At 43.4% G+C, this 25,703-nt stretch overlaps 3 protein-coding genes across 6 annotated transcripts in view; all 3 read left to right on the forward strand.

The window, feature by feature from the left end:
- LOC114511481 (zinc finger protein 345-like) overlaps positions 1 to 25,703 on the forward strand; it is a 447,937-nt gene that overhangs the window by 74,209 nt on the left and 348,025 nt on the right. The gene's annotated exons all lie outside the window — the stretch shown is intronic.
- The window catches only part of LOC114511525 (zinc finger protein 345-like), a 101,211-nt gene that overhangs the window by 13,961 nt on the left and 61,547 nt on the right, over positions 1 to 25,703 (forward strand). The gene's annotated exons all lie outside the window — the stretch shown is intronic.
- Positions 12,150 to 20,353, forward strand: LOC114510579 (zinc finger protein 154-like). The gene is made up of 4 exons (XM_028529125.2): positions 12,150 to 12,542; positions 14,752 to 14,878; positions 16,091 to 19,447; positions 19,686 to 20,353. Exons 1-3 carry the CDS (start codon positions 12,414 to 12,416, stop codon positions 17,479 to 17,481), a joined length of 1,647 nt encoding a protein of 548 aa, XP_028384926.2. The 5' UTR covers positions 12,150 to 12,413; the 3' UTR covers positions 17,482 to 19,447; positions 19,686 to 20,353.

Genomic DNA, 25,703 nt, shown 5'->3' on the forward strand with positions numbered 1-25,703 from the left:
AGTGAACTTAGAAAATAGTAAGTTGTGAGCTTAGAAATTGAGAGGAGTTAAAGGAAAGCCATGATATGATGTTTCATTTCTTAAACAATCATTTACTAATTACCTCATCTGCTTTTAGGCTACTTAGGTTTAAGGGAAGATGTGGTTGACATACTTTGACTCCATGGCCATGTTTCAGGGCAAATTGAACTACCTTCATTCTAAAGGTCTCAGTGGCTCTCTCACTCACTGTCAGAAGGTCAAAGTCAGAGTTGGGCCTCTTGTCAAAGAAGAGCTCACACTTGTTTCACTGGACAACAATGTTCCAGGAAAACAGGGAGTTTACATAGCTCACCAGTGTTGGCGTCACTGGGCAACATATTCCCTGGGTATTTCCCAGCTCTCAGATGACAAGGTTGTCTGGGGTGGTGAGTGTGTAGAAGATGCTTGATGCTTCACAGGGGCTTGTTCCTTTGCATGGGGATGCAGTCAAAAGCTTTATCATAATGTTCTAGGTTCACACATCACTCAGCGTCTTGTAGCTCTGACACAAGTAAAGCATCTTTATTAACTGGGGAAAGTTATTTCTGTTTCTACTCCCAGTCTCTATGAACTTCAGTTTCATGGATTTTAAGTTTGTTCCCGTAAGTGCCTCACTCCAAATTGTCCCTGGAACTTATTCCACAGGCACATGCGTTTACTCTCTCTCTCTGTTTGGTGTTCTCAGGCAGCATCTGCAGGTTCAGCTGCATCCTGTTCCTTAGATATTTGTCTCGGCTAAGGTTTTGCTGTGAAAATGTTATCTGATTCTGGTGGTAGGCAGTCTTCCGTGTGTACGCTGTGTCCCCTGGCTGGAAACAGTTTTATTCTTCTTGTAGAGGTAAGAAAACTGCTTCCCACCACCAAACTGAGAGGGCTACTAATGCGTGTCCCTGTATCTTTGTACGTGGCACTCATTTGGTCTGCCAACTTTGTCAGCGGAAATTAGTTGAATGGCTGGTAGAGCATATCCCACAAGTTTTCAGGAATCCCATAGGGACCCTCCCCAGGCTGAGGGGTTGTCTTGGATCAATGGTGTCATAAACTTTTCAATTTTCTAAGATATGCAACTACCTCAGCCCATCTACTTGGTGAAAGATGAGTTGAGACAGAGACATCAACACCTACTACAAACTGAGAAGCAGGAACAAAAGCCCTTTAAATTTTAAAATAGGAAAAAACTTGTTACAGAATTAATATTTAATTATAGGTATGCATAACAAAAATTTCACTTTACATTTATTTATTGATTTTACTGAAAGAAAGGAAGTGAGAGAAATATCAATTAATGTTCCACTTATTTATGCATTCATTGGTTGATTCTTGTATGTGCCTTGATGGGGGATTGAGCCCAACAACCCAGATATGTAGGATCAATGCTCTCACCAACTGAGTATCTGGCCAGGGGAACTCATAATTTCTTGTTTATTATAATATTTCATGCAATGTATATAAAAGAATTCTCAGCTAAACATGGCCAAATTTCATTATATATATGTACTTCTTCATTTGCTCTAAATATAATTCCTGAATATGTTTCTAATGTTACTGCATTGACAATGCCACACTTATCATCTCACCTATAAATCTTGTACAATGTCTGTAACTCACAGTACTATTTTATTATGACAAACTCATTTTCACACTAACAGAAATACCAATAACTTTGTCACAATTCAGTTCTCCAAGTTTTTCAAAAATTAATTTTGCTTAACTGATATTTAAGTTACAAATAAAAAGACTTCCATTTATGTTTATATATGTATTTTTTCTGTATTTTGTATATGCATACTTTTTACTTTTAAAGGTTTATACTACATTCTTAAGACATATGTCATATGTTTGATGGGGTAATTAGGTAACTTGTCTGGTAAAATTTCCCAGATTCTCAAATGTGTGCATACCCCATTTATTGTGGTGTGCTTTACTGAGCTTCAGAGATAATGCATTTTCATCAATAGGAAGGCAAGACCCACCCCCCCGCCACCTGCAAAATGGTTGCATGCAACTCAGTGACTGTTTGCATTTTTAATCCATAAACTATGTTTAAATTAATGTATATATTATTATTATTTTTGAAATATTGCTATTGCATATTTAATAGATAGCAATATACAATAATGAACCAATAAACCAGTGTGACTAGCCTTACTGTCCTGTTCATTTGGTTGGTGTGGAACTTTACATGCAATTTCTGGACTGAATTCCTGTAACTGTGTGTCTTTGAGGTCTTCAACATATACTTCATTGTTTGCAAAAAAAAAAATGTATAATTTAAGCCAGAGGCATCAAATGAAGTTTGTCTCAACTCTAGTCACACTGCTGACTAGAAAGAGCTGAGACTTCTGATTGCATCAGGCACAGGTGTGCTCAAGTATTAGTGTATGTTTTATTACATTAACTTCACATAGTGTATCCAACTAGGGCAGGGTAAATAACATCAGGTATTGGGCTCACTCTGTGTGGTATTGGAGATGGTGGCCCTGCTCAAGCAAGGCCTTGAGAGAGGCCTGCAAGATGACTGGAAAACTGGGAAGGTAGGAGGCAGGCATGACCTGATGCCAGCACCATGGAGAATGCATTGTATCCTTTGAAGCTTGCTTTGCTTTTCTATAGCCCCATTGATATAAACCAGACGTTTAAGTTCAAAGTATGAGGAGTAAACTCTTTATCTCATGAAACACTCTTTAACAACCATCTGGTGTCAGCATGTCTAACAGACCCTGACCTGAGGCAGATCTCTGTGTTTCTTCAATTGTTATCTATAGATAATATTTGTTCTATAACTATAGCTTTTGGACATTGATTGATGAGCTATGCATGTATGCTGTATATGCCTGTACATACCGATCCCAATAAAAGCTGTTTTGGAGAAGGGCTTGGGGCATTCTCCTCTAGAGGGTATTGCCAGCCCCTTTTCCCACAGATTGTGTCCAGGCCAATTCATTTCATCTGTGAACAGGAGGACTCCGGAGGACAGGATTCCCCTCAGTTAGGGACTTGAGCAACCTCCCCCAGTTCTGCCTGAAGGAGCCACATGTCATATGGCCTGAATCAACAAAAGACATGATGCCAGGAGGTCATGTGGAAATCTTGAAGAAAGATACGCAAAATCAGAAATAACAACAAAACAAAAGTTTTCCTTGGTTGGTGTGGCTCAGTGGATTGAGTACCAGCCTACTATCCAAAGGGTCCTCAGTTTGATACCCAGTCAGAGCACAGGCCTGGGTTGTGGGTCACATCCCCAGTAGGGTGCATGTGAGAGGTAATCCGCTGATGTTTCTCTTGCACATCAATGTTTCTCTTTCTCTCCTCTCTCTAAAAATAAATAAAATCTCAAAAGGAAGGAAGGAAGGAAGGAAGAAGGAAGGAAGGAAGGAAGGAAGGAAGGAAGGAAGGAAGGAAGGAAGGAAGGAAGGGAGGGAAAGAAAAAGAGAGAGAGAAAGAGGAAAGAAAGAAGTTAGCCCTGGATGGTGTGGCTCAGTGGATTGAGTGCCAGACCAAGAACCAAAGCGTTGGATTCCCACTCAGGACACATGCCTGGGTTGCAGGCCAGGTTTCCAGTATGGGGCATGCGAGGGGCAACCACATGTTGATGTTTCTCTCCCTCTCTTTTCTTCCCTTCCCTTACTTCCCTTCCCTTACTCTCTGAAAAGTAAATAAATTTTTTTTTAAAAAATCCACTTGAACAACAGTTAAAATTTAAAATAAATCCACTAACACTTCCAACTCCTTATATTTGAATTGACAGAAAATGCTTAACACATTTTAGCTAAGGGTGGATGTATTTTGTGTCTAAATGAGAATACATGCCTCTGGACTTGTAGTCTTTGGGAATAATTGTAATAACATTTTCCTTCTAAGAGCATTCTGAGCTTCATGGTGTAATGGAATAAAAACCGTATACAACTCTGACTTACCATAAAACAGAGTAAGATGTACTAACAAACAAAAATAACTGTTATTTTAGTAATAACTCTACTAACAGTTTCTTTGTAAGCATATTGCAAGTACCTGTAGTTCCATTTCCTGCTTATAGAAGAAACGGCCCTGAGCACGGCTTCTGGTGACAGAGATCACCCAGCTGCAGGCATTTGGCTGTCAGTGCTCAGTTCCAGGGTCTGACATTAAAGATCCTTATCAGGACCACTAAGGACACTATCAGCACATCCACAGTCTCCTCCCCTGATCTCTTGTTCTGCTTGTCCCACTCTTGTCTTTAAAAATCCCTTGCCTATACCAAGATGTGAGGTTGGGTTTTGAGAGGAGAGTCCCCCATCTTCTAGGTTGCCTGCCCCTGAAACCTGCCTCTGGAGTATTGGCTTTCCAATTGGCAGGCAGCCAGAACTATGTTCGGTTACAGTTTTGATGAGCAAGACAGTTTCTGAATAATGTCTCCACATAAGTGACCAGATGCAAGCACCACTCCCCAGAAAACTGCGAACACCCCTACAACCTAATGCCATGTCCCAGCTTCTTTTTAAAATATATTTTATTGATTATGCTATTACAGTTGTCCCATTTTCCCTCCTTCATTCCCCTCCACCCTGAACACCCTCTCCCACACACATTCCCCCCACTTTAGTTCATGTCCATGGGTCATAAGTTCTTTAGCTTCTACGTTTCCCATACTATTCTTACCCTTCCCCTGCCTATTTTCTACCTACCATCTGTGCTACTTATTCTCTGTACTTTTTCCCCCTCTCTCCTCCTCCTACTCCCCTGTTGCTAACCCTCCATGTGATCTCCATTTCTGTGGTTCTGTTCCTGTTCTAGTTGTTTGCTTAGTTTGTTTTTGTTTTTGTTTTAGGTATGGTTGTTAATAATTGTGAGTTTGCTGTCATTTTACTATACGTGTTTTTTATCTTCTTTTTCTTAGATAAGTCCCTTTAACATTTCGTATAATAAGGACTTGGTGATGATGAACTCCTTGAACTTGACCTTATCTGAGAAGCACTTTATCTGCCCTCCCATTCTAAATGAAAGCTTGGCTGGATAGAGCAATCTTGGATGTATGTAGGTCCTTGCCTTTCATGACTTGGAATACTTCTTTCCAGCCTCTTCTTGCCTGTAAGGTCTCTTTTGAGAAATCAGCTGACAGTCTGATGGGAACTCCTTTGTAGGTAACTGTCTCCTTTTCTCTTGCTGCTTCTAGGATTCTCTCCTTATTTTTGATCTTGGGTAATGTAATTATGATGTGCCTTGGTGTGTTCCTCCTTGGGTCCAACTTCTTTGGGACTCTCTGAGCTTCCTGGACTTCCTGGAAGTCTATTTCCTTTGCCAGATTGGGGAAGTTCTCCTTTATTATTTGCTCAAATAAGTTTTTCACTTGTTGCTCCTCTTCTTCCCCTTCTGGTACCCCTATAATCCAGATGTTGGAACATTTCAAGATGTCCTGGAGGTTCCTAAGCCTCTCCTTCTTTTTTTGAATTCTTGTTTCTTCGTTCTTTTCTGGTTGAATGTTTCTTTCTTCCTTCTGGCCTACTCCATTGATTGGAGTCCCAGTTTCCTTCCCATCACTATTGGTTCCCTGTACATTTTCCTTCATTTCACTTAGTGTAGCCTTCATTTTTTCATCTAATTTGGGACCAAATTCAGCCAATTCTGTGACCATCCTGATCACCAGTGCTTTGAACTGTGCATCTGATAGGTTGGCTATCTCTTTGTTGCTTAGTTGTATTTTTTTTATCTGTTCTTTCATTTGGGCCATTTTTGTCTTGTTGTGCCTGTTATGTATGAGGGGTGGAGCCTTAGGTGTTCACCAGGGTGGGGCAACCCATGTTGCTGGGTTGTGATGCTATATGTGGGACAGGGATCTGAAAGGGAACAGTGGCACTTGCTCCACTCTCTGCCAGATTTCAGTCACTTCCGCCACTTCCCCCAAGCAAAGTGGGCCCTTCTGGTGCTGATTCCTGTGTGGATGGGTTTGTGTATGTTCTAGGACCTTATGGGTCTCTGCAACGAACTCTCCTGTGAGGCTGGGAGTCTCTCCTGGCACCTCAACCCTCACAGGTGTTTTCAATCGGTGTTTTGAGGCTTTATTTCCCTGGGGCTGGAACCCTGGGTTTCACAGTCTGTCTTGCTCCCCAACTTTGCCTGGTTTATCTGCTCTCAAATGTGGGACTGCCCAGTCTGCCAGCCACCTTGCACCAGGCCCCTCCACAATCTGCTGCCTCACTGGGTCTGCCTGCTGCTGCCTTGTGCCAGGGGTCCTCCAGCCACCGCTTTTTTTTGCCACCACTCCTTTCCACCCAGCCACCCCACTCCACCCCTCTTACCAGTCTGGATGAATGTGTCTACTTTAACTTCTTGATTGTTGGACTTCTACACAATTCAATTTACTGTCAGTACTGGTTGTTTTTGTGTGTCTAAATTTTTGTTGTCCTTATTTTGGTTGTGTGAGGAGGCACAGTGTGTCTACCTATACCTCCCATCTTGGCCAGAAGTCCTATACTTAATTCCTGACTGGATTTTTTTATGCTGTTGAGGTCCTTACTAAGTTCCTTGAGCATCCTTATATCCCATGTTTTGAACTCTGCATCTGATAGATTGCTTATCTCCATTTCATTTAGCTCTTTTTCTGGAGTTTAGATCTGTTTTTTCATATGGAGAGGCATGCCTCATCTGTAGTCATGTTTCTTTGCCTCATTTTGGCAGCCTCCTTGCGTTTGTTTCTATGTATTAGGTAGAGCTGTTTTGACTCCATGTCTTGGTAGTGTGGCCTAATGTAGTAGGTGTCCTGTAGGGTCCAATGGCACAGCTTCCTCTACCACCCAAGCTGGATACTGGAGGTGTGCCCTTTGTCTGGGGTGAGTACACCCTCCTCTTGTAGTTGAGCCTTGGTTGGTGTTGACCAATCAGTGTGAAGGATTTGCCCGGGCCAGTCAGCTGCAAGGATTGGCTGTGACCACTTACCACCAACCTCTACCCTCCCTGGGGATCAGCTGTGTAGGGGCAGGGTGGTGGTGCTCCATCATGGTCTGTAGTTGTTCACTGCATGTGCAGGCTCTGAGGTTTTCCAGGTTGTGCAGGCCTAATTCAGCCCCCAACTGTGTTCTGCCTGGGTTCACCCTACATGAGCTACAAAGCATTATGAGGTGTCTGCTACTTGTGCTAGGGTTGGAGATTCCCAGGCAAAGCCAAGCTGTAAATCTAGGCTGGCTGCTGCTAGTGCCAGTATAGGAAATGGAGTAGCCAAAAAACTTATATGCATGACCCATGGACATGAACAAAGGTTTGGGGATTGCTTGAGGGAGTGGGGACTGCTGGGTGGAGGGGGGCAAAGGAAGAAATTGGGGACAAATGTGATAGCATAATCAATAAAATATATTTTTTAAAAATCACAATACCAGGATTGGGATCAGCCTGACTCAAATTTCAGTGTCTCTTGATAAAATTATCTGGATCTTAAGTCTCATTCCTCCCCCATTGATATTTCCTTATAGCTTTTTTTACCACTGTTTTTTAATAACTCCATAACTGTTATTAAGAGCTTTCTGTAAATTGCATTTCGCAACTCTTTTCTGGTATATCAATACTCATGAACAAGAGTCCAAGCAATCACCATAGAAAAGATAATCCCTTCCCTGAAAAATGAGATGAGATGATGGTTTTCAGGTGTTCCCTTTGCATATGCGATGTGCCTGAGAACACTGTAGTCATTATCCCATATCCAAACAGAATTTGAAAAGTTGTTTTCCACTGGAGAAATATGTCAGGTTCCTCAAGGAATATATAGCTTAGACTATTGAGTAGGAAATACTAAATGGATAAACAATGCTGTTCTATGGATTGGCACCATCACTGAAGATAGAATCAGAAAAGCTGTTTTCTGTGGGAACCAGAGGAAGGGTTAACTAGGACAGCTTAAATCCTCCTTATCTTTCAACTCATGGCTCAGACTGAACATTCAGAAGGTTACAAAATGCACTAATGCTTCTGACTCCATGCATTTCAATGGCAGAAAATAGTTAATGCATTTTGGCTAAGAGCAGGTGCATTTGAAGTTTCAACGTGAATGTATGTAAATTTGGGTTTGAAATAATATGTTTTGTCTCATGCAGCCAGACAGAATCTGGTAAGCCCTTTTTTAAGACCACCATCCTCTTCCCTTCCAAACCTCCCCAATTACCTCCAGAATAGACCCACAACTTCTCAGTCATTTCAGTCCTGACTCCTGCCTTTCTGCTCTTTGTTCCCACCTGAACTAAAGGAGATGTGTGTTTTCCTGAACACTCCTAGCTCAGTTATATCTCTGAGCACCTCCACATCTTGGTACCACTTGCTGAAGGAACCCTTTAACCTGTTTATATTGGTTGACAGAAACAGGAACACCAGTATATAAACCTATGTGGATGTGGCACCCACAGATTGGGTGTTCTCTGGGGTTCTCAGACCCAAGATAGGGGGGAATAATAAGAGCCCAAGGTCACCACAATCCAGAGAATATGTTGGCGGGAGTCAGGGCAAGGGAGGAACTGACCTATGTAGGTTCCATAAGCACTTCTGCACCATGGGAAATTATAAAGTGATTGGTAATGGAGGAATGTGTTCATGTGGGGTTCAATGGGCTCATGCTTCCCTGTCCTCTTCTATGTCCTTGGAATTAGGTGACCTTACAGATTCTCTAACCTTTGTGCCTTAGTGCTCCGTGTCCTTTTGTACCAGCTATGTCACTTAAAGATCCAAGTTATTAAATGGATAAAAGTGTTGCTCACTGAATTGCACAGGCAGGAGAGACGTTTTTGTTGAGAACCACAAGGATCTATTAAGACCCTTGTTAAAACTGGAAAGCAGGCTTTACTTGAAATCATGAGATATGTGTAGGGCCAATGGGGTTTTGCAGTAAGGGAGAGAGATTGGATTCAACTACAAATTTTATTTATTAAAATACATTTTTTAATTTATTGATTTTAGAGGGAGTGAGCACTCGAGCAAGAAAGGAGTCAATTTGTTGTTGCATGTATTTATACATTCATTGGTTGCTTCTTTTATGTGCCCTGATGGGAGATCCAATCCACAACCTTGGCATATGGGAACAACTGATGCTGTAACCATCTATACCACATGGCCAGAGCTCAACCACAAATTTTAAAGAGAAAGCTGAGATTTATATCCAAGGAGCAAGGGTGGTGTCAGCGGATAAAAAAATTACTTAAAGAGTAGGGAAGTCCTTCCTAAACTGACCTAAAAGATCTTGCTGAAGGAAGGTCAAGTGTGGTCAGATATAACCCATGTGATGGTGAGGGATGAAGAAATTTGATCAGATATCAGTAATGATCAGATATTGAAGGTGAAAAGTTATTGCTAAACTGACTTAGCAGGACAAGTCCCAAGGCCTAGTCAAAAAGAGCTTAGAGGAACCTGACTAAAGTTAGTCAAGAAGAAACGCTGTCAGATTCTTCTGTGTCCTCCTGCTTCAGGGTGGCTTAGCATCCTTCCTGTATCTTCCTTGACATGGCACAATTGGAAGTATTTTCTCTCTTGTCTCTGACCAAACTTGAAATAAGGTAATGTTTATTAGCTTCTGTAACAGTGGACATATTTTTTGTCTGAATGACTCCATGTAATATGTTTATTTGGATTTGTAGACTTTGAGAGCATCAGAAATAAGATCTTGGTTTTTCGCTCCAAGATGGCAGCCTAAGTAAACATGGTTCACCTCCTTGCACAACCACATCAAATTACAACTAAAGTATAGGACAACAATCACTCAGGCCCACAGAAATCAACTTGAATGGAGGTCCTGTGACCACGGAATTGAAAAACCACATCTATACAGACCAGTAGGAGGGGTGGAGACATAGAACGGCCTGATCCCACACCCCTGTGTGGCAGATAAAAATTGGGAGGGATATTTTGAAAGTGAGGGGTACCAGCTCTGTACCAGGCCCTCCAGCCCAGGGTTTCCATGCTGGGAAGGTAAGTCCCCATGGCTTCTGGATGTAAAAACCAGTGGAGATTGGGTTGATGGAAGAAACTTCTGGATTACCCGGCAGTTCCTCTTAAAGGGCCTGTATACAGACATACTCAAACTCACTCTCGCTAAGCTCCAGCACCAGAGCAGCAGCTTGAAAGACGCCAGTGGCATCCAGGGAGGATCTGAAGTGTCTGGTACCAGCGCAAGAGCTGAGGGACAACCTTCTCCTAGACAAAACTGCTAGCAGAAGCCACTGATCCTCTTCTGAGTCCTCCCCTTCACAGAGCTGCAGACTGTGTTGGACACCATATCTGAGACTCCATCAACCTGGCTCACACTGTTTGTCCTGCTTTGGTGATTCCCTGAGACTCTACCCCACCCAACTTATGGGCCCACCAGGCAGTTAATGGTCACTTTTCCATATGAATGACTTGTTTTGGCTCATTCTTCTGACCTTCCAGTCAGAAACGAAGGATACACTAATTGAAATGAAAAACAATTTACAGGAAAACAACAGTAGAGTGGATGAAACTGAGAATCAAATCAATGATTTGGAACATAAGGAAGCAAAAAACAACAAACCAGAATAACAAGAAAAAGAATCCAAAAAATTAGGATAGTATAATGAGCCTCTGGGACAATTTCAAGCATACCAATATTCACATCTTAGGGATGCCAGAAGGAGAAGAGAAAGAGCCAGAAATTGGAAATCTGTTTGAAAAAATAATAAAAGAGCCCCAGGTAGTGTGGCTCAGTGGATTGAATGCTGGCCTATGAACCAAAGGGTCGGTAGATCAATTCCCAGTCAGGGTGCATGCCTGGGTTGCGGGCTGAGTCCCTGGTGGAGGGCACACAAGAGGCAACCATACACTGATGCTTCTCTCCCTGTCTTTCTCCCTTCCTTACCCACTCTCTAAAATTGAAAAAAAATTAAATATTTTTAAAAAGGAAAAATAATGAAAGAAAACTTCCTTAATTTGGTGAAGGAAGTAGACACACAAGTCCAGTAAGCACAGACAGACAGAGAGTCCAAACAAGATACATTCAAAGAGGCCCACACCAAGATACATCATGATGAAAATGCCAAAGTTTAAAGATAAAGAGAGAATCTTAAAAGTAGCAAGAGAAAAGCAGGTTGTTACCTACAAGGGAGTTCCCATAAAATTGTCAGCTGATTTCTCAAAAGAAACTTTACAGGCTAGAAGACATTGGCAATAAATATTCAAAGTGATGTAAAGGAGGACCTACTACCTAAACTACTCTCTCCAGCAAAGCTATCATTTAGAACCAAAGGGCAGATAAAGGCCTTCCCAGGTAAGAAAATGCTTGAAGTGTTCATCACCACCAAATCATTTTTATTTGAAATTTTAAAGGGACTTTTTAATAAAGATTTTCTTTTATTTTTGTACAGAGGAGAAGGGAGAGAGAAAGAGCAAGAGAAACATCAATGTGTGGTTGTCTCTCATGCAGCCCCTACTAGGGACCTGACCCATAACCCAGGCATGTGCCCTGGCTGGGAATGGAACTGGTGACCCTTTGGTTCACAGGCCAGCACTCAATCCACTGAGCCACACCAGCAACGGCTAAAGGTACTTATTTAAGAAAAAGAAGATCAAAGTGTGAACAATAAAATGGCAATAAATACATATCTATCAAAAATTGAACCCCCCAAAACAAACAAGCAGAAAATAACAGAATCATAGATATGGAGAGCAGTTTAATGGCTGTCAGATGGGAGAGGGTATTTGTGGCGTAGATGAAAAGGTGAAGTGATTAAGAAACACAAATTAGGAGTCATAGAATAGTCATGGGGATGTAAAGTGCAGTATAGGCTATGAAGAAGCTGAAGAGCTTATATGCATGACCCATGAACATGAACAAAGGTGTTGGGATGGCCTGAGGGAGTGGGGGGCTACCTGGTGGAGGGGGACAGAGGGGGAACAACAGGGGCAACTATAATAGCATAATCAATAAAATATAATTTAAAAAATGATCTTTAGCCTTCAGGAGTATGCTGAGCTTCAGAGTCTCAAATAATATGTCTCCATAATTTGGGTGATCATTTGCAAAGAGCACTTCGCAGAAATATGATGAAGATCCCTTTAAAGGGGAGGTGAAGCCTACCTAGATGTGCCGTATTCCAATGCTCCTCCCAGGCGAGCATAACCTTCTGGGCAGTAAACCTGTCATCGCCGGAATTTTTTGACTCTGGGGGGACTACATTACCCAGAATGCTCAGAGCCGAGCGGCAACCTCGCTCTCCAGTGAGAACTTAGAACAGAGGAGATTCCTCGTTGGCTCATTTTTTCTGGGGGCGGGATTTCTGGGTCTCCCTTGGCGGCCATGTTAGCTGCTCTTGGTTTTGTTCACTGTCCGAGACTCTGGAGTGGGGAGTCAGGGTTGTGGTGCCGGGTCCGGAAACCTCGAGAGTCGTGGTCCCGCTCCATAATCGCGGCTGTTCGACTCCACGGCCTATATGACCCGCGGCAAGGCCAAAACAGGAACCCCCGTGCCAGTGCCCTGGGCTCCCTCCTCGTCTGCCACTCCAGCCCTGTCCCGCCCAAAGAGCCTGATGGCGGCACCCGCACGGAGGCCCCCGGCTGAGGTGAGTGCTGTTACCCCAGCCCCCTCTCCCCACACATACACTCCACTGAGCCCTGTTGCCCTGGTACGGAGTGCTGGCCACGTCCTGCAGCCTAGGCCCTGGCGTCCAGGACCGAGAGGCAGTTGACGGTGACACAATGTCACACGATGGGGAGAGGGTGGTGAGCTGAGAAGCACCTGGTAAAAGGTGAACTGAGCACTGAGGCACCGTGGTTAAACGGTCGGCTCGAGTCCCAGTCTTCAGGACGGGGTGCAGTACCGGCTTGCTTGAGCCCATGAAACCCGCCATGAACTCATTTCTCTAAGGCCTACTTCTGTTCACCTGTCCCGTGGCTGCAGACGCGGTCATGGGACAACAGGGAAGTGGAAGCATGTCCCCATCCCTCACTGGCCCTGACCACCACCCACATATTCCCCGTAATGGTGTCTTTGGACTGTAAAGTGACATTTCCTCGGTTTTGGGTTTGGAGAATCTGGAGGAACCCTAAGGACGGGGTCCTAAGGCCACTCCAAGGGTGGTCTCTTTTTTGTAACAAAGATCAAGGGAACAGGAGTCAGGACTGGAATGGCTACCTGAGAGACTGGGTGTCTATTCTGGCGCTAATGGAGGGGTTGGATCTGAAGGGAGAGGAGATACTACCGAAGTCTTACCTGGGTCCTTCTGGTTCTTGTATCATCATAGACTGGGGTTGAGGGAGGAAAAAGGAAGAAGGGGAGCAGGGTCAGGGCTATTGCCATAATTCAGCTGAGGGTTAATGGAGCAGAGTCGTGGCTTAGGAGTTGTGATTGCATTGTGCTGTGTAACTCTTTTTTAAAAAATCCTCACCTGGGGACGTGCTTATTGATTTTAGAGGGAGAAACATTGATACGTTAACTCCCGTATGAGCCATGTCTAGGGATTGAACCTTTCACAAAGGTATGTGCCGTGACTGGGAATCAACCTGCACCGGTGCCAAGTTTGTTTTCCAACATGGACTGTGAGGGTGTGAAATGGGACTCAGATAAAACTAGGGTTTTTTCTCAGCAGCTGTTAAGAACAGAAGCTCCACTTAAAATGAGGAAGTTGGTAGAAGTAATAGTCATGGGGGAGATATCAGGATGTTCTGAGATTTTGGGGAGGGGGGAGCACTATGTGGAGGCATTAAGTGAGCAGCTAAACACACAGGTCTGGAAATCTGGGAAAGGGTTGAAGATGGAGACATGTAAAATGTAATGGCTGCTGTGTGGGCCAAGGTGAATGATTTGGGTCATTTTTAGGACAATTGTTTTTATGGTTATGGTGCCAGGAAATGGGGAGGTTAGGGGCTCAGGACTGGCTCTCTTGCTTGGATACCTGGGTGATGGTATTGAAACACATTAGAGGGAGGTAAGTGGCCATGGAAGGAGAATGTGTCAGTAACAGGACAGTCTGGCAGGTGGCCTAGGTTTCCAGTGAAAGGAGTAGACATGAAGTGGATGCAGCAGCTTAGGAGCAATGAAGGTGAGATGACTCTCAGGCCTGAGCTAGAGTGTATTCACCCACTACTCTATGGATTACAACCAGGGTTTTATGGGGGCTTTGGTGGGCCCTGAGCTACTGCTATTCACTCTTTTTCAGAATGCATCCCCCAGGTGGCCTTGTGTGCTGTGTGGTGTCCTCCTCTCCCAGGCTGTGCTATTCATCAACTTTGTACAGAGTCAGGTGTTGTGTGTTTGGCCATCCCTATAACTCTAAGATGGGAATCCCACCCTCACCAGTGGGGTGAAGAGGAGGTGATTAAGACACAAGTTATGTGGGGAGGCCAGGAAGATGCCTTTGGTGTGGAACAGTGAAGTGGTGGTGACCATAGATATGGGACTGTGGGATCCAGTCTCAAGAATTATATGTTCTTGGAGAGGGAGTATGCCTGATGACTCCAGGGGCCTGGTATCAAGACTTACGTGAACTTAGCCACACCAGTGGAATAGCCTGGCATGAGTGGGTGGACCCCTCTATGCAAGTCCAAAACTTGCATGTCTGCTTATCCACCTCCTTCCTCTTGCTGATGGCTGTACCCTGTCATCAGTGAGCCCATGAGGAGACAACAGCACCAGTGGCACCAGGGCTTGGCTTGTCCTTTGAGTTGGGGAGATTGGGAGGAGGATGGGCACAGGGTTGATGTTTGGGGGAAGGGATTGTGGGTTCTCAGTAGAGGAACTTTTTGTGGTTTCATCTGTCCCCATCATGCCAGGGCAGGGTGACCTTTGAGGATGTGGCCGTATACTTCTCCTTGGAGGAATGGGATCTCCTTAATGAGGCTCAGAGACATCTGTACCACGATGTGATGCTGGAGAACCTGGCACTTATAACCTCCTTGGGTAAGGTTTTCAAACTCACCCCTGTGCTGTGAGCTAGTAGTCTCTACCCTTCCCTTCTCTAGGAACAAGCAGGCCTATCCACACAGCAGGACCATGGGCTTTGCTTCCCTAGTTCCCAGGGAAGGTGCTGTGGTTATTGGGCTGAGGTGTGTGCACTGCACTCTCCTTCCATGAGCAGCCCCAACACTAGTTGTCCTGTAGACTTGCAGGGAAGGAATCAGGATCAGGAGTCTTCCAGTGAACCTAATGGATATCACTTTACTTGCCTTCCTGATGGAGTGACCTTGTCCAAATCCAAGGCTCCTGTGTGCCCAGGTTCTGTTTCCTTCCTCTAGCTGACACTTTCTCGGGTGTGCCTATGCCAGGAATTGCCATCACTGACATGGTGACTCCTTATATAACCCACAGGCTATTCTTGCAAAACCCTCTTTTGAAGTTTTCTGTAGTATTTAGTTTTCTGTTGGCAATCATGTGCTAAGTTGTTCTGGACTAGTGCTGGCTCCTCATCTGTGCTATCTCCTTCCCTTAGTACTTGTATAAGTTGCCATAAATTTGCTCATTGAGGGAGTTGGGTTGGGTTGGAAAGCAGTGGTTCTCAGGATGAATATGAGTCCATCTGTACATAGCAAGATGGGCTCAGAAAGAGCCTGGCCCTGAAGAGTGTCATTCAGGGGGAGGGTGTGATGGCATTGCTGTGTTCAAATCATACCAGACACCTATTTGCAGGCTAGTATTTTGGTGCCAGTACATGTGGCCACATATGGTATCTAAACCATTTTTCTCACCATTCCATTACAGTGTGTTCTCATTGGCTCCTGTGCATTGTGTCTTGAGTGTGCATATTCCTAAACAGTCCTTGAACCCCAGCTTCCCTGCTATAGTTGTATTTCCTTGGTTCTTAATATACCCTTCTACACACATTCATGTGTCACCAGTAGAGAAGTTCCTTTGGAAAGTTGGTAGTAGAGAATGAACCGTAGACCCTGTCTCTCCTCTGTGTCACACTGCATGGTTTGTCCTTCACCTTGTAAGGCCTCCCCAGTCCTGTGCTCTGTATAGCCCAGTATTGCTAACCAGCCCCATACTCAGCCTGAACCAACATCCTGGTCCTTCACATGGTGCCACAGGCTTACTCCTGAGTTTGTCAGACACATACGTCTGCCCTCTGTCACCAAAGGCAGCATGCACTTCACCAGTGCTTCTTGCTTTCAGGTTGTTGGCATGGAGCCCAGAATGAGGAGGTACCATCTGAGCACCGTGATTCTTTACAAGGAGTGTCACAGGTCTGGACTCGCAAGGCAGGTGTGTCTCCCCAGAAGGCCCATCCTTGTGAGATGTGTGGTATGGACTTGAGAGACATTTTGCACTTGATCAAGCACCAGGGAACACGTCATGGGCAGAAACTGTGCAAGATAGGGGCATGTGAGAAGCAGTTGTATGTCAGTGTGGAACTTCAGCATCAGAAGCAGCACATGGGAGAGAAGTGCTTCAGGAACAACATGGGCAGAGCCTCCGTTGTAAAGGACTGCAAATTCTGTATGTCAGGGAAACCCTTTTCCTATGGAGAGGCTGTGAGGGATTTCCTAGCCAGCTCAGGATTTCTCCAGCATCAGGCTGCATGCACCAAGGAGAAGACAAAGAGGAGAACTGAGTGTGGGGCAGCCTCTCACAGGGGAAAAACTATATGTAACTCTGGAGAATACACAAAAGACTTCAGTTGCAAACGCACACTTGTTGAACACCAGAGAGTTTTCACTAGAGAAAGATGCTACATGTGCAGTGAATGTGGAAAGTCTTACAGCAAAAGCTATAGCCTCAATGACCATTGGAGAGTTCACACTGGGGAAAAGCCTTATGAGTGTGGGGAATGTGGGAAGTCCTTTAGGCAAAGCTCTAGCCTCATTCAACACCGGAGAGTTCACACTGGAGCAAGGCCTCACAAGTGTGACTTATGTGGAAAATTATTTAGCAACAAGTCCAACCTCATCAAACACCGAAGAATTCACACTGGAGAAAGGCCTTATGAGTGTAGTGAATGTGGGAAATCCTTTAGTGAAAGCTCTGCACTCCTTCAACACCGGAGTGTTCACACTGGAGAAAGGCCTTATGAGTGCAGTGAATGTGGGAAGTTTTTTACCTACCACTCCAGTCTCATAAAACACCAGAGAGTTCACTCTGGATCAAGGCCCTATGCATGCAATGAATGTGGAAAATCCTTCACTCAAAACTCCAGCCTCATTGAACACCGCAGAGTTCATAGTGGAGAAAGGCCTTATAAATGCAGTGAATGTGGGAAATCTTTTAGCCAAAGCTCTGCGCTTCTACAGCATCGGAGAGTTCACACTGGAGAAAGGCCTTATGAGTGCAGTGAATGTGGGAAGTTCTTTACTTACAGCTCCAGTCTCTTAAAACACCAGAGAGTTCACACTGGATCAAGGCCTTATGAGTGCAGTGAATGTGGGAAATCCTTTACTCAAAACTCTAGTCTCATCAAACACAGGAGAATTCACACTGGAGAAAGGCCTTATGAGTGTAGTAAATGTGGGAAATCTTTTAGCCATAGCTCCAGCCTCATTAAACACCAGAGAGTTCACACTGGATAAAGGCCTTGGGAGAATTGGAATGTGGGAAGTTATTTACCTTTAACTCCAGGCTCCTAAAACACTGGATCACATTGGATGAAAGCCTTGAGCATGGCATTGTGAGATATCATTTACCAAGAGCCAGCCTCATTACATCTAGAGCAGGGCTGTCAAACTCATTTTCACCGGGGGCCTGACAAGAACCTCTTGGGCCTGACATCAGCCTGGCAGTTGCCTTCAAAGGGCCAAATGCAATTTTAGGACTGTGTAAATGTAACTACTCTGTAACAGTTAAGCGAGAGCTCAGCGTTGCCACTGGTAGAAACAAGGTGCCAGGCTGGATAAAACAAGGTGGAAGGCCAGATTTGGCCCATGGGCCTTGTGTTTGCCACCTGTGATCTAGAGAATTCACAGTGGAGAAAGGTCTTGTAAGTGCAGTGAATATGAGAAGGCATTCAGTCAAAGGACTTGCTGTATTGGATACCACAGATTTCAAATGGGAGAACTGCCTTAATTGCACAGGTATATACTATATTTTTGTTCAGTGAGCCAGCACTGGAGGAGGTCCTTTATGAAGGTGCCATTTGCCTGTATTGAGCCTCATACATGTAAACATCTACATAAATTTCAGGTATGTGGGAATGGCATTGCACTTTTTTACCTGCCCAGGGCCGTGGCCAGATTTACGTCACTGGCAGTTTGTAGCAGAAGCCATTTCATGTCTACCTCCTGGCTGCAGCCCACAGTGTGCAACATTTATCCATCTCACAATGTTCAGGAAGTAAGCCCCAGTGTGCTGTCATTTGCAGAATGATGCATCAATAACCTGAGCACTTAACTCTTTCCCAATTTTTCCTCTCTGATGAGTTAGTGCATGGACCTTACCCAGTTTTGGCCTAGGGCACTGTTGGGACTACATTTTTCAGGGATATTGTTGGTTTCATGTGACTTCTGTGATGGCATTTTCTAGCCTCCAAGTCACCAACCCAGGAACTGTGCCTATCATTGCTCTTGTTTGTATGACAATAAAGGTCTTTTTAATCTTGGGGGTTCTAGTCACTGTTCAGGGTGCTTTGAAATTAACTGGGTTTGTTAGAATGTGGGGTGAACAGCTTTGGCTGGGATCCCAAACTGTGTGCCTCAGAGTGTATATATAGTATGACGGTAGAATATACCTCTTCAAGTATGGCCTATTTTGCATTGCTGCTCAGAGCCTTTAAGGAAAGACTTCAGAGCTTTGGGCTCCTATTTTGTAGCTTGGATACCATGACTTTTATAGGTTCAGAGTTCAACCTGAGGAGGGGGTCCTTGTGACAACCCTCGGTGCTTCTGAGAGCAGTGTGAACTTGTTCTCTTCTTCACAGGGGCTATTGTGTCATGCCCAGCACTGGTGAGAGGACATCTGTCCCACAGGTCCTGCAGCGGAGCTGTGGGCTCTGATGTCCTGAATCTGTGGGATAATGTCACTGGTTTTAAGATCATGGGGTCCAGGAGAATGATTGTTGTTATAGAAACACTGGATTAATAGAGTGGAGGAAACTGCCATAAACTGGTTAGCAGGCTCTGCCTTTATTTATTTGTGGACCTCTTCTGAAAGGTCCACAATGTTTAGTACCTATAGCTGTGAAGGATGAGCGGGTACAGATGTTCTCAGGCCCTCCAGGAACTATGTATCTTGTGTAGCTAAGGGTCCTGTCAGAGAAAATGTAAAGGTTTGTGGGTTTCTGTGGCCCCTCTGGGCTGTTTACCTAAGGTCACCGCTGTGCAGAAACACAAGAAAGATCTCAGTTCAGCAATGTGGTCTTCTTGACCTAGTCAGCGTTCCTGTGAGTAAAGTGGAAACACCCTTCAGTGTTCACCTATTTTTGCTGCCACTCAGGCAAGTGTCTGCCTCATGAGGAGAGAGGATGTGGAGTCAGTTCAGCTGCCAAGCCTGATTTTCTAAAGGGTAAGAAATCCAGACTTTAATTTGAACCTATTTTTCAAGGTTTTTTTTTTTTTTTTTTTAAAGATTTTATTTATTTATTTTTAGGGAGGGAAGGCAGGGGGGCGGGGAGAGAGAGAGAGAGAGAGAGAGGGAGGGAGGGAGGGAGGGAGAAACATCAATGTGCGGTTGCTGGGGGTTATGGCCTGCAACCCAGGAATGTACCCTGGCTGGGAATCGAACCTGGGACACTTTGGTTCCCAGCCCGCGCTCAATCCACTGAGCTACTCTATTTTTCAAGTTTTAATAAGGTATAAACAACATGCAATAATCTATCCATATTTAAACTGTATAACTGTATAAATTTTGACATTCATGCAAACCCCTGAAACCATCAGACATAATAATAAACCTTTCCATCACCCCTATATTTACCTTGTGTCCTTTAATAATCACTGTCCTCCAGGCAGCCACAGATTTGCATTTGTAATAATAGATTGGTTTGCATTTTCTAAAATTTTATATGACTGAAATCATAAAGTGTTTAGTGTTTTCCTTGGGTTCCCTAATGTGACATATTTATTTTGAGAATCATCAGTGTTGCTTATTTGAGTAGTTTATTCTTTTTATATTGTTCACTAGCATGTTACATTAATGTACCACCATTCATCTGTTTATGGATATTTTAACTGTTTCTAATTTTGGCCATTGCAAAAACTGGACAAAGTTCATATTGATATGTTTCCTTTCTCATGTTAATACTGTGAGGTGCAATACCCGAGTCCGAGTAAACATTAATGTATAACTTTAAGAAACACCAAACTGTCATCTAAAATGATTGTTCCTTTTGTATTTTTACCAGCAGTATATACAGGTTCCACTTCTCGCATGGCCTTGCTAATAGTGCATAGGCCTGGTCTTTTAAAATTTTGATCCTTTTAGTAAATGTGTAGCAGTATCTCACTCTGATTTTGCATGTCCCTGGTATTTCATGATGCTGAGCATAGCTAATGTACAAAAAATATGGGGGGATGGTGAGTATGTTAAATGGTATGAAAGAAATCAACAAGCCAACTTTAGATAGTGGCATATTCCAATGAACAAATAAATGGGTTAGCACCTTCACAAATGTGTGACTTCAGTCACTAAATGCCGTATAACTTAAGTCCATACAGTTTTAAATTTCTGCCATTATTTCAAGGCAGAGCTCCTTATGGCCTACTGCTTTCCCTTCTGGTGGACCCCCCTTGCAGACCCTCCTCCCCCTTGAGTCAGCCTCACTGCTCTGCCCTCAGCCCCATCCCTCTCCTCTCTCATTTCAGGATTTATCTGAGAGTAAAGTCTATGATTCTCTGCTTTCCCAGTCTGAGCACTAGGCTTGGTCCAAGTGTCAGGACCCCTCCCCAGAATTTCAGAACTGTGAATCCAGTTGTCCATGTGCCACCTCTACCTTTAGGACATCTCAGATTCACCATGTCCAAAATCCAACTCCTAATATTACTCCTGAATCCTGTTCCTACCACCAAATTACCCATCTCCATTCTTCTAGATGTTCAGACAAAAAAATCTGGGGTGGTTATTTACTTCTTACCTTAGTTCACAGCCACATCTGATGTAGCAGGAAAACCTGTCAGTTCTGTCTTTAAGCTCCATCAAGAATTTGCACTTATCGCCACTCTACTCCCACCTCTCTGGCCCACCTGAAACAGACTAGTGAGCCAGGACAAGAGGTATAGGGAAACTGAGACAGTTAAACACCCAAGGAAGTTACAGCCTTCTTAGTAAATTGCAAAATCCTATCTTGCCTAATCAAGGACACTTAGGAGTCAATGGTTTATACTCCTCCCCAACCAGAGGTTAAATAGCTTAAATCACCCTACTCAGGGAGATAGATAGAAATGCAATTAGTGCCATTTGCCAACCACCTCCAAGGACAGATGCAGTTAAGGGGATAAATCTCATTTTGGCACATCAGCACAAAGCTGGTGAATATCCTATTGAAATCCATATGACCTCCCCTAAACTGCCAGCCTTTAAAAACCCTCAAAATGAAGGACCCAGTGTGCACTATCCCTCCAGGCAGCACACCCATGCCTTTCCCTCCCGCCTCTTCTTCACCTAAACACTAAGGGACTCCATGAGACTTGGAACAAGGAAGCAATGGGCAGCAGTAGCTGTCCCAGGCTAACCCCCTGAACCTGCCTCCATGGCGCCCTTTTCTCTTGACTTCTCTGTGAGCCAAAGCAGCCCCACCTAGGCTCGTTTTCCTTCTCCTGTTGCTTCTGTAAGCGTCCTTCCTTGTTTCACTGTCCCCAGCTTTAATAAACGTACTCTCAAAGTCACCTGGACTCATGTAAAGTCAAGAAACCTACACACTGCCATGGCTGGTGTGGCTCAGTGGATTGAGTGGTCCCCAGTTGGGAACATGTAAGAGGCAGCCACACATCAATGTTTCTCTCCCTTCTTTCTCCCTCCCTCCCTTCCCCTTTATCTAAAAATAAATAAACAAAATCTTTAAAAGAACAAAACCCCACATACTATAGACCAGTCGGCTCCACCAACACCAAAACTTGCAAGTGACCACCTTACTAGTTTATTTCTTTCCCTCTACCATCATGATCACTTCTCCCTGAGCAACATTTGGAATACTTTTAAGACCATAATTTAAAAAAAAATAGAAAACCTTAACTCAGATTCTCTCTGTTCCAACTTCCATGGCTCACAGGAGCCCCACAGTGGCTGCTTGAGCTGCCATGGCAGGCACACTACCCCCTGCAGACTAAGTGGGACACCAGGTTTCCTGACTGTTCCGAGCTTAAGCAAGCATACTTCCAAGACTGTGCTTGCTGTTCACTCCATCTGCAACACTCTTCCACACTTCATACTGTGTTTCAGAAATAGGGACCCCTCCCAGAAACACCTTACTGTTCTGGAGATGGTCCCGAACTGCAGTGACCTGAGCAGGGAGTCTTCAAGATTTGGGTGGGGTGTGGCCCGGGTGCATGGCCATGGCCATGGCTCTGAAGGTGGAACAGTTTCAGGGAACTCAAGCTGGGTGGCTTGGGAGGTCACCCAGATGACAAGACCTCTTGCTCTGCTGTTCCAGTATCCCAGTTCAACCCACTGACCAGGTGAACAGGATCAAAAGCAGCTGAAATGAACATCACAAGGAAGACACCAAAAGTCTCACTTTCAAATGGTACACTCACAGAAACAATCCTCTTCCAAGCTTTCCTAAGTGTAGCACTGTCGGGCACTTAAGGTGCACACTCTTCTGGGAAATACAGTTGCTGTTATGGAGGCAGCCACTGGGGGGGCGGGGGCGCCCTGGCCTGGCCTCCTGTGTATTGGACAAGTACTCAGAAAAAATACACCAAAACTGACCCTGCCTGGTGTGGGTCAGTGAAAAATACACCAAAGCTAGAGTGGGCAAAGCCTACCCATATGTAAAGAGAAAGAACAGGATCTATTTTGCATTCCTCAACATAAAAGAGGATGCAGCATTACTTTATATTTAAAATGCATAGCTCAGTTGGTTAGAGCAGTATCCTGATATACCAAGGTTGTGGGTTCAGTCCCCAGTGAGGTCATTTACAAGGGTCAGCCACTGAATGCATAAATACGTGGAACAAATCAATATTTCTCTTCCTCTCTAAAATAAATACAAATAGAGTTGGCACAGTCCTTCACTTTCTTTTTTACTATGTATTTTGCCAATATAAAGAATACCTTGATGAAAATCTTGGAGAGAATATTCAAATGAGATAAGTCAGTAGGTTTGGGAATAAAAATGGAAAGTAAAGGTAACATGTTGGTAGGTTTCATTTTGGGCTAAAATTTTTAAAAAATATTCATAGATATCTATTGTTGACAGTCAACTTGCATTACTTAATGGTGTTGCCAAACAAAATGACTGCTATTACTTTGGGGGCTTATAATACTAGAAATATAAAAATTGCACACTGTTTCATAAGTCTGAAGTAGTTTCTAAATACCATAGGCAAAAACTGACAATTGCTTTAATATGTAAAGTTGGAAATGACTTCTTGAAAAGCCATAAAGCATATTATAAATCTCCATTAAATAAGGTGTCTTTTCTAAAATTTAGATTTTTAAAAAAGATTTTACCTATTTTTAAAGAGGGGAAGGGAAGGAGAAAGAGGGAGAGAAACATCAGTGTGTGGTTGCCTCTCATGCAACCCAGTATGCATGGAATACTTCGGGACATGACCCACAACCCAGGCATGTGCCCTAGACTGGGAATTAAACCAGCTGCTCTTTGGTGCACAGGCCAGTGCTCAATCCACTGAGCCACTCCAGCCAGGGCTAAATAAAGTGTCTTAATGGCATGGAGTTTAGCTTAAAAACTAGTAGAACACACTATAGATTCATGATTTACAACTGTGGTAGTGGTTATGAAATAATGGGAAATGGCAGTTTTTAAATAAAATTTTCTGGGGCCGTGTGGTATATAAATTTTAATTTTTACCAAAGTGCTTCTAGTATTAAAACATAAAAATTAAAATAAGCCACATGCTTGAGAAAATGTTTGAATCCTCTATAATTGCTAGTATATAAATAAATTTAATAAATTCTGTAAGTTGAAGATAAAAAATTCAAATGAAAATGAGTGCAGAAAGCATGTAGAGTCACTTTAGAAGCATTCCAAAGGAAAATTATTTTAAAAAATGGTTTTGGAGGGAGGGAGGAATATCAATTTGTTGTTTCGCTTATTTATGCATTCACTGGTTAATTCCTGTATGTACCCTGACAAGGGACTGAACCTGCAACCTTGGCATATCCAGACAATGCTCTAACCAACTGAGCTATCCTGTCAGGGCCCAAAGGACAATCTTAAAAGGAAAAAAAGTCCACCTACTGGCAACCAGGAAAATGCAAATTAAAACCAACATCATCAGCCCTGAAGGATGTGGGCTGGTTGGGTGTCGTCCCACAAAGTGAAAGTTTGTAGGTTCAATTCCCAGTAAGGTCACGTAAAATATTTTAAAAAACAAAAAGAACATTTGTAAATTATTTAGATTAGTGGCAGGCATTAAAAATTGATAATGCTAGGTGCTGGAAGCAACCTAGATGCCCATCAGTAAATGAATGGATCAAAAAACTATGGTACATGTACACAATGGAATTCTATGCAGCAGAAAGAAAGAAGGAACTCCTGCCCTCTGCAACAGCTTGGATGGAGCTGGAAAGCATTACGCTAAGCGAAATAAGCCAGGCAGTGAAAGACAAATACCATATAATCTCACCTTTAACAGGAACCTAAACAACAAAACAAAGAAACAAGCAAAATATAACCAAAGTCACTGAAATAGAGGACAGGCTGATAGTGACCAGAGGGGAGAGAAGAGGGAATTTCAGGGGAGAATGGGTAGGGATTACAGGAACAAATTTAAAGGACACATGGACAAAAACTAGGGGGAGGGTGGTAATGGGAGGGAAGTGGGGAGGGTTGGGTGGGTGGGCTGGAATGGGAGTAAAAGGGAGAAAACTGTACTTGAACAAAGATTAAAAAAAAAGTTATGAAAAAAAATAAAAGAAAATTATTGAAAAAACAAAAAAATTGATAATGCTTTTTCTTCAAGGTTAATTGATATCCAACATGTCTTTTTAAATGATTATGACCCATAGTTTGCATTTAAATAGAAAAATTGAAATGTAAAATATTGCAACTACTCAAAAATTCATAAGATCATTGATATGTTCTTTTTCTTTTTTAATTTTTAAAAGGATTTTATTTAGTTTTAGAGAGGGGAAGGGAGGAGAAAAAGAGGGAGAGAAACATCAATGTGTGGTTGCCTCTTGAGTGCCCCCTAATGGGTACCCAGCCTGGCACCCCAGGCATATGCCCCCGCTCGGAATCAAACTGGCAACCCTTTGGTTTGCAAGCCCAGCACTCAATCTACTGAGCCACACTAACCAGGGCCATGATGGAATGTCTATATTTTAGTTTAAAAAATAAATTAATTTAGTTTAATTAGTTCCATATGTAACACCCAGATATAAGTTGGGATTGTTATTTGAATGGAACCTTTTCAGATACTTACGTTTATATGTAACCATACCTTCAAAAAATGTTATAGTGCTCTGGCTGGTGTGGCTCAGTGGACTGAGCACCAGCCTGGGATCCAGAAGGTCAGTGGTTCAATTCCCAATCAGTACACCTGCTTGGGTTGCTGGCCAGCCCCCCAGTTGGAGACATTCCAGAGGCTACCTACATATCAATGTCTTTCCCTCTTTTTCTCCCTCGCTTCCCTTCTCTCTAAAATTTTTTTTTAATTTTTAAAAGATTTTATTTCTT

Source organism: Phyllostomus discolor, chromosome 12 (assembly GCF_004126475.2).
Source record: "Phyllostomus discolor isolate MPI-MPIP mPhyDis1 chromosome 12, mPhyDis1.pri.v3, whole genome shotgun sequence".
NCBI lineage: Eukaryota > Metazoa > Chordata > Mammalia > Chiroptera > Phyllostomidae > Phyllostomus > Phyllostomus discolor.

What these genes read in the sequence shown, in the direction of transcription:
- LOC114510579 (XM_028529125.2), top strand. Translation starts at nt 12,414, where the DNA reads ATGACCCGCGGCAAGGCCAAAACAGGAACCCCCGTGCCAGTGCCCTGG. An exon ending in CACGGAGGCCCCCGGCTGAG is followed by an intron (nt 12,543 to 14,751) that starts GTGAGTGCTGTT and finishes CCATCATGCCAG; the next exon opens with GGCAGGGTGACCTTTGAGGA. An exon ending in GGCACTTATAACCTCCTTGG is followed by an intron (nt 14,879 to 16,090) that starts GTAAGGTTTTCA and finishes TCTTGCTTTCAG; the next exon opens with GTTGTTGGCATGGAGCCCAG.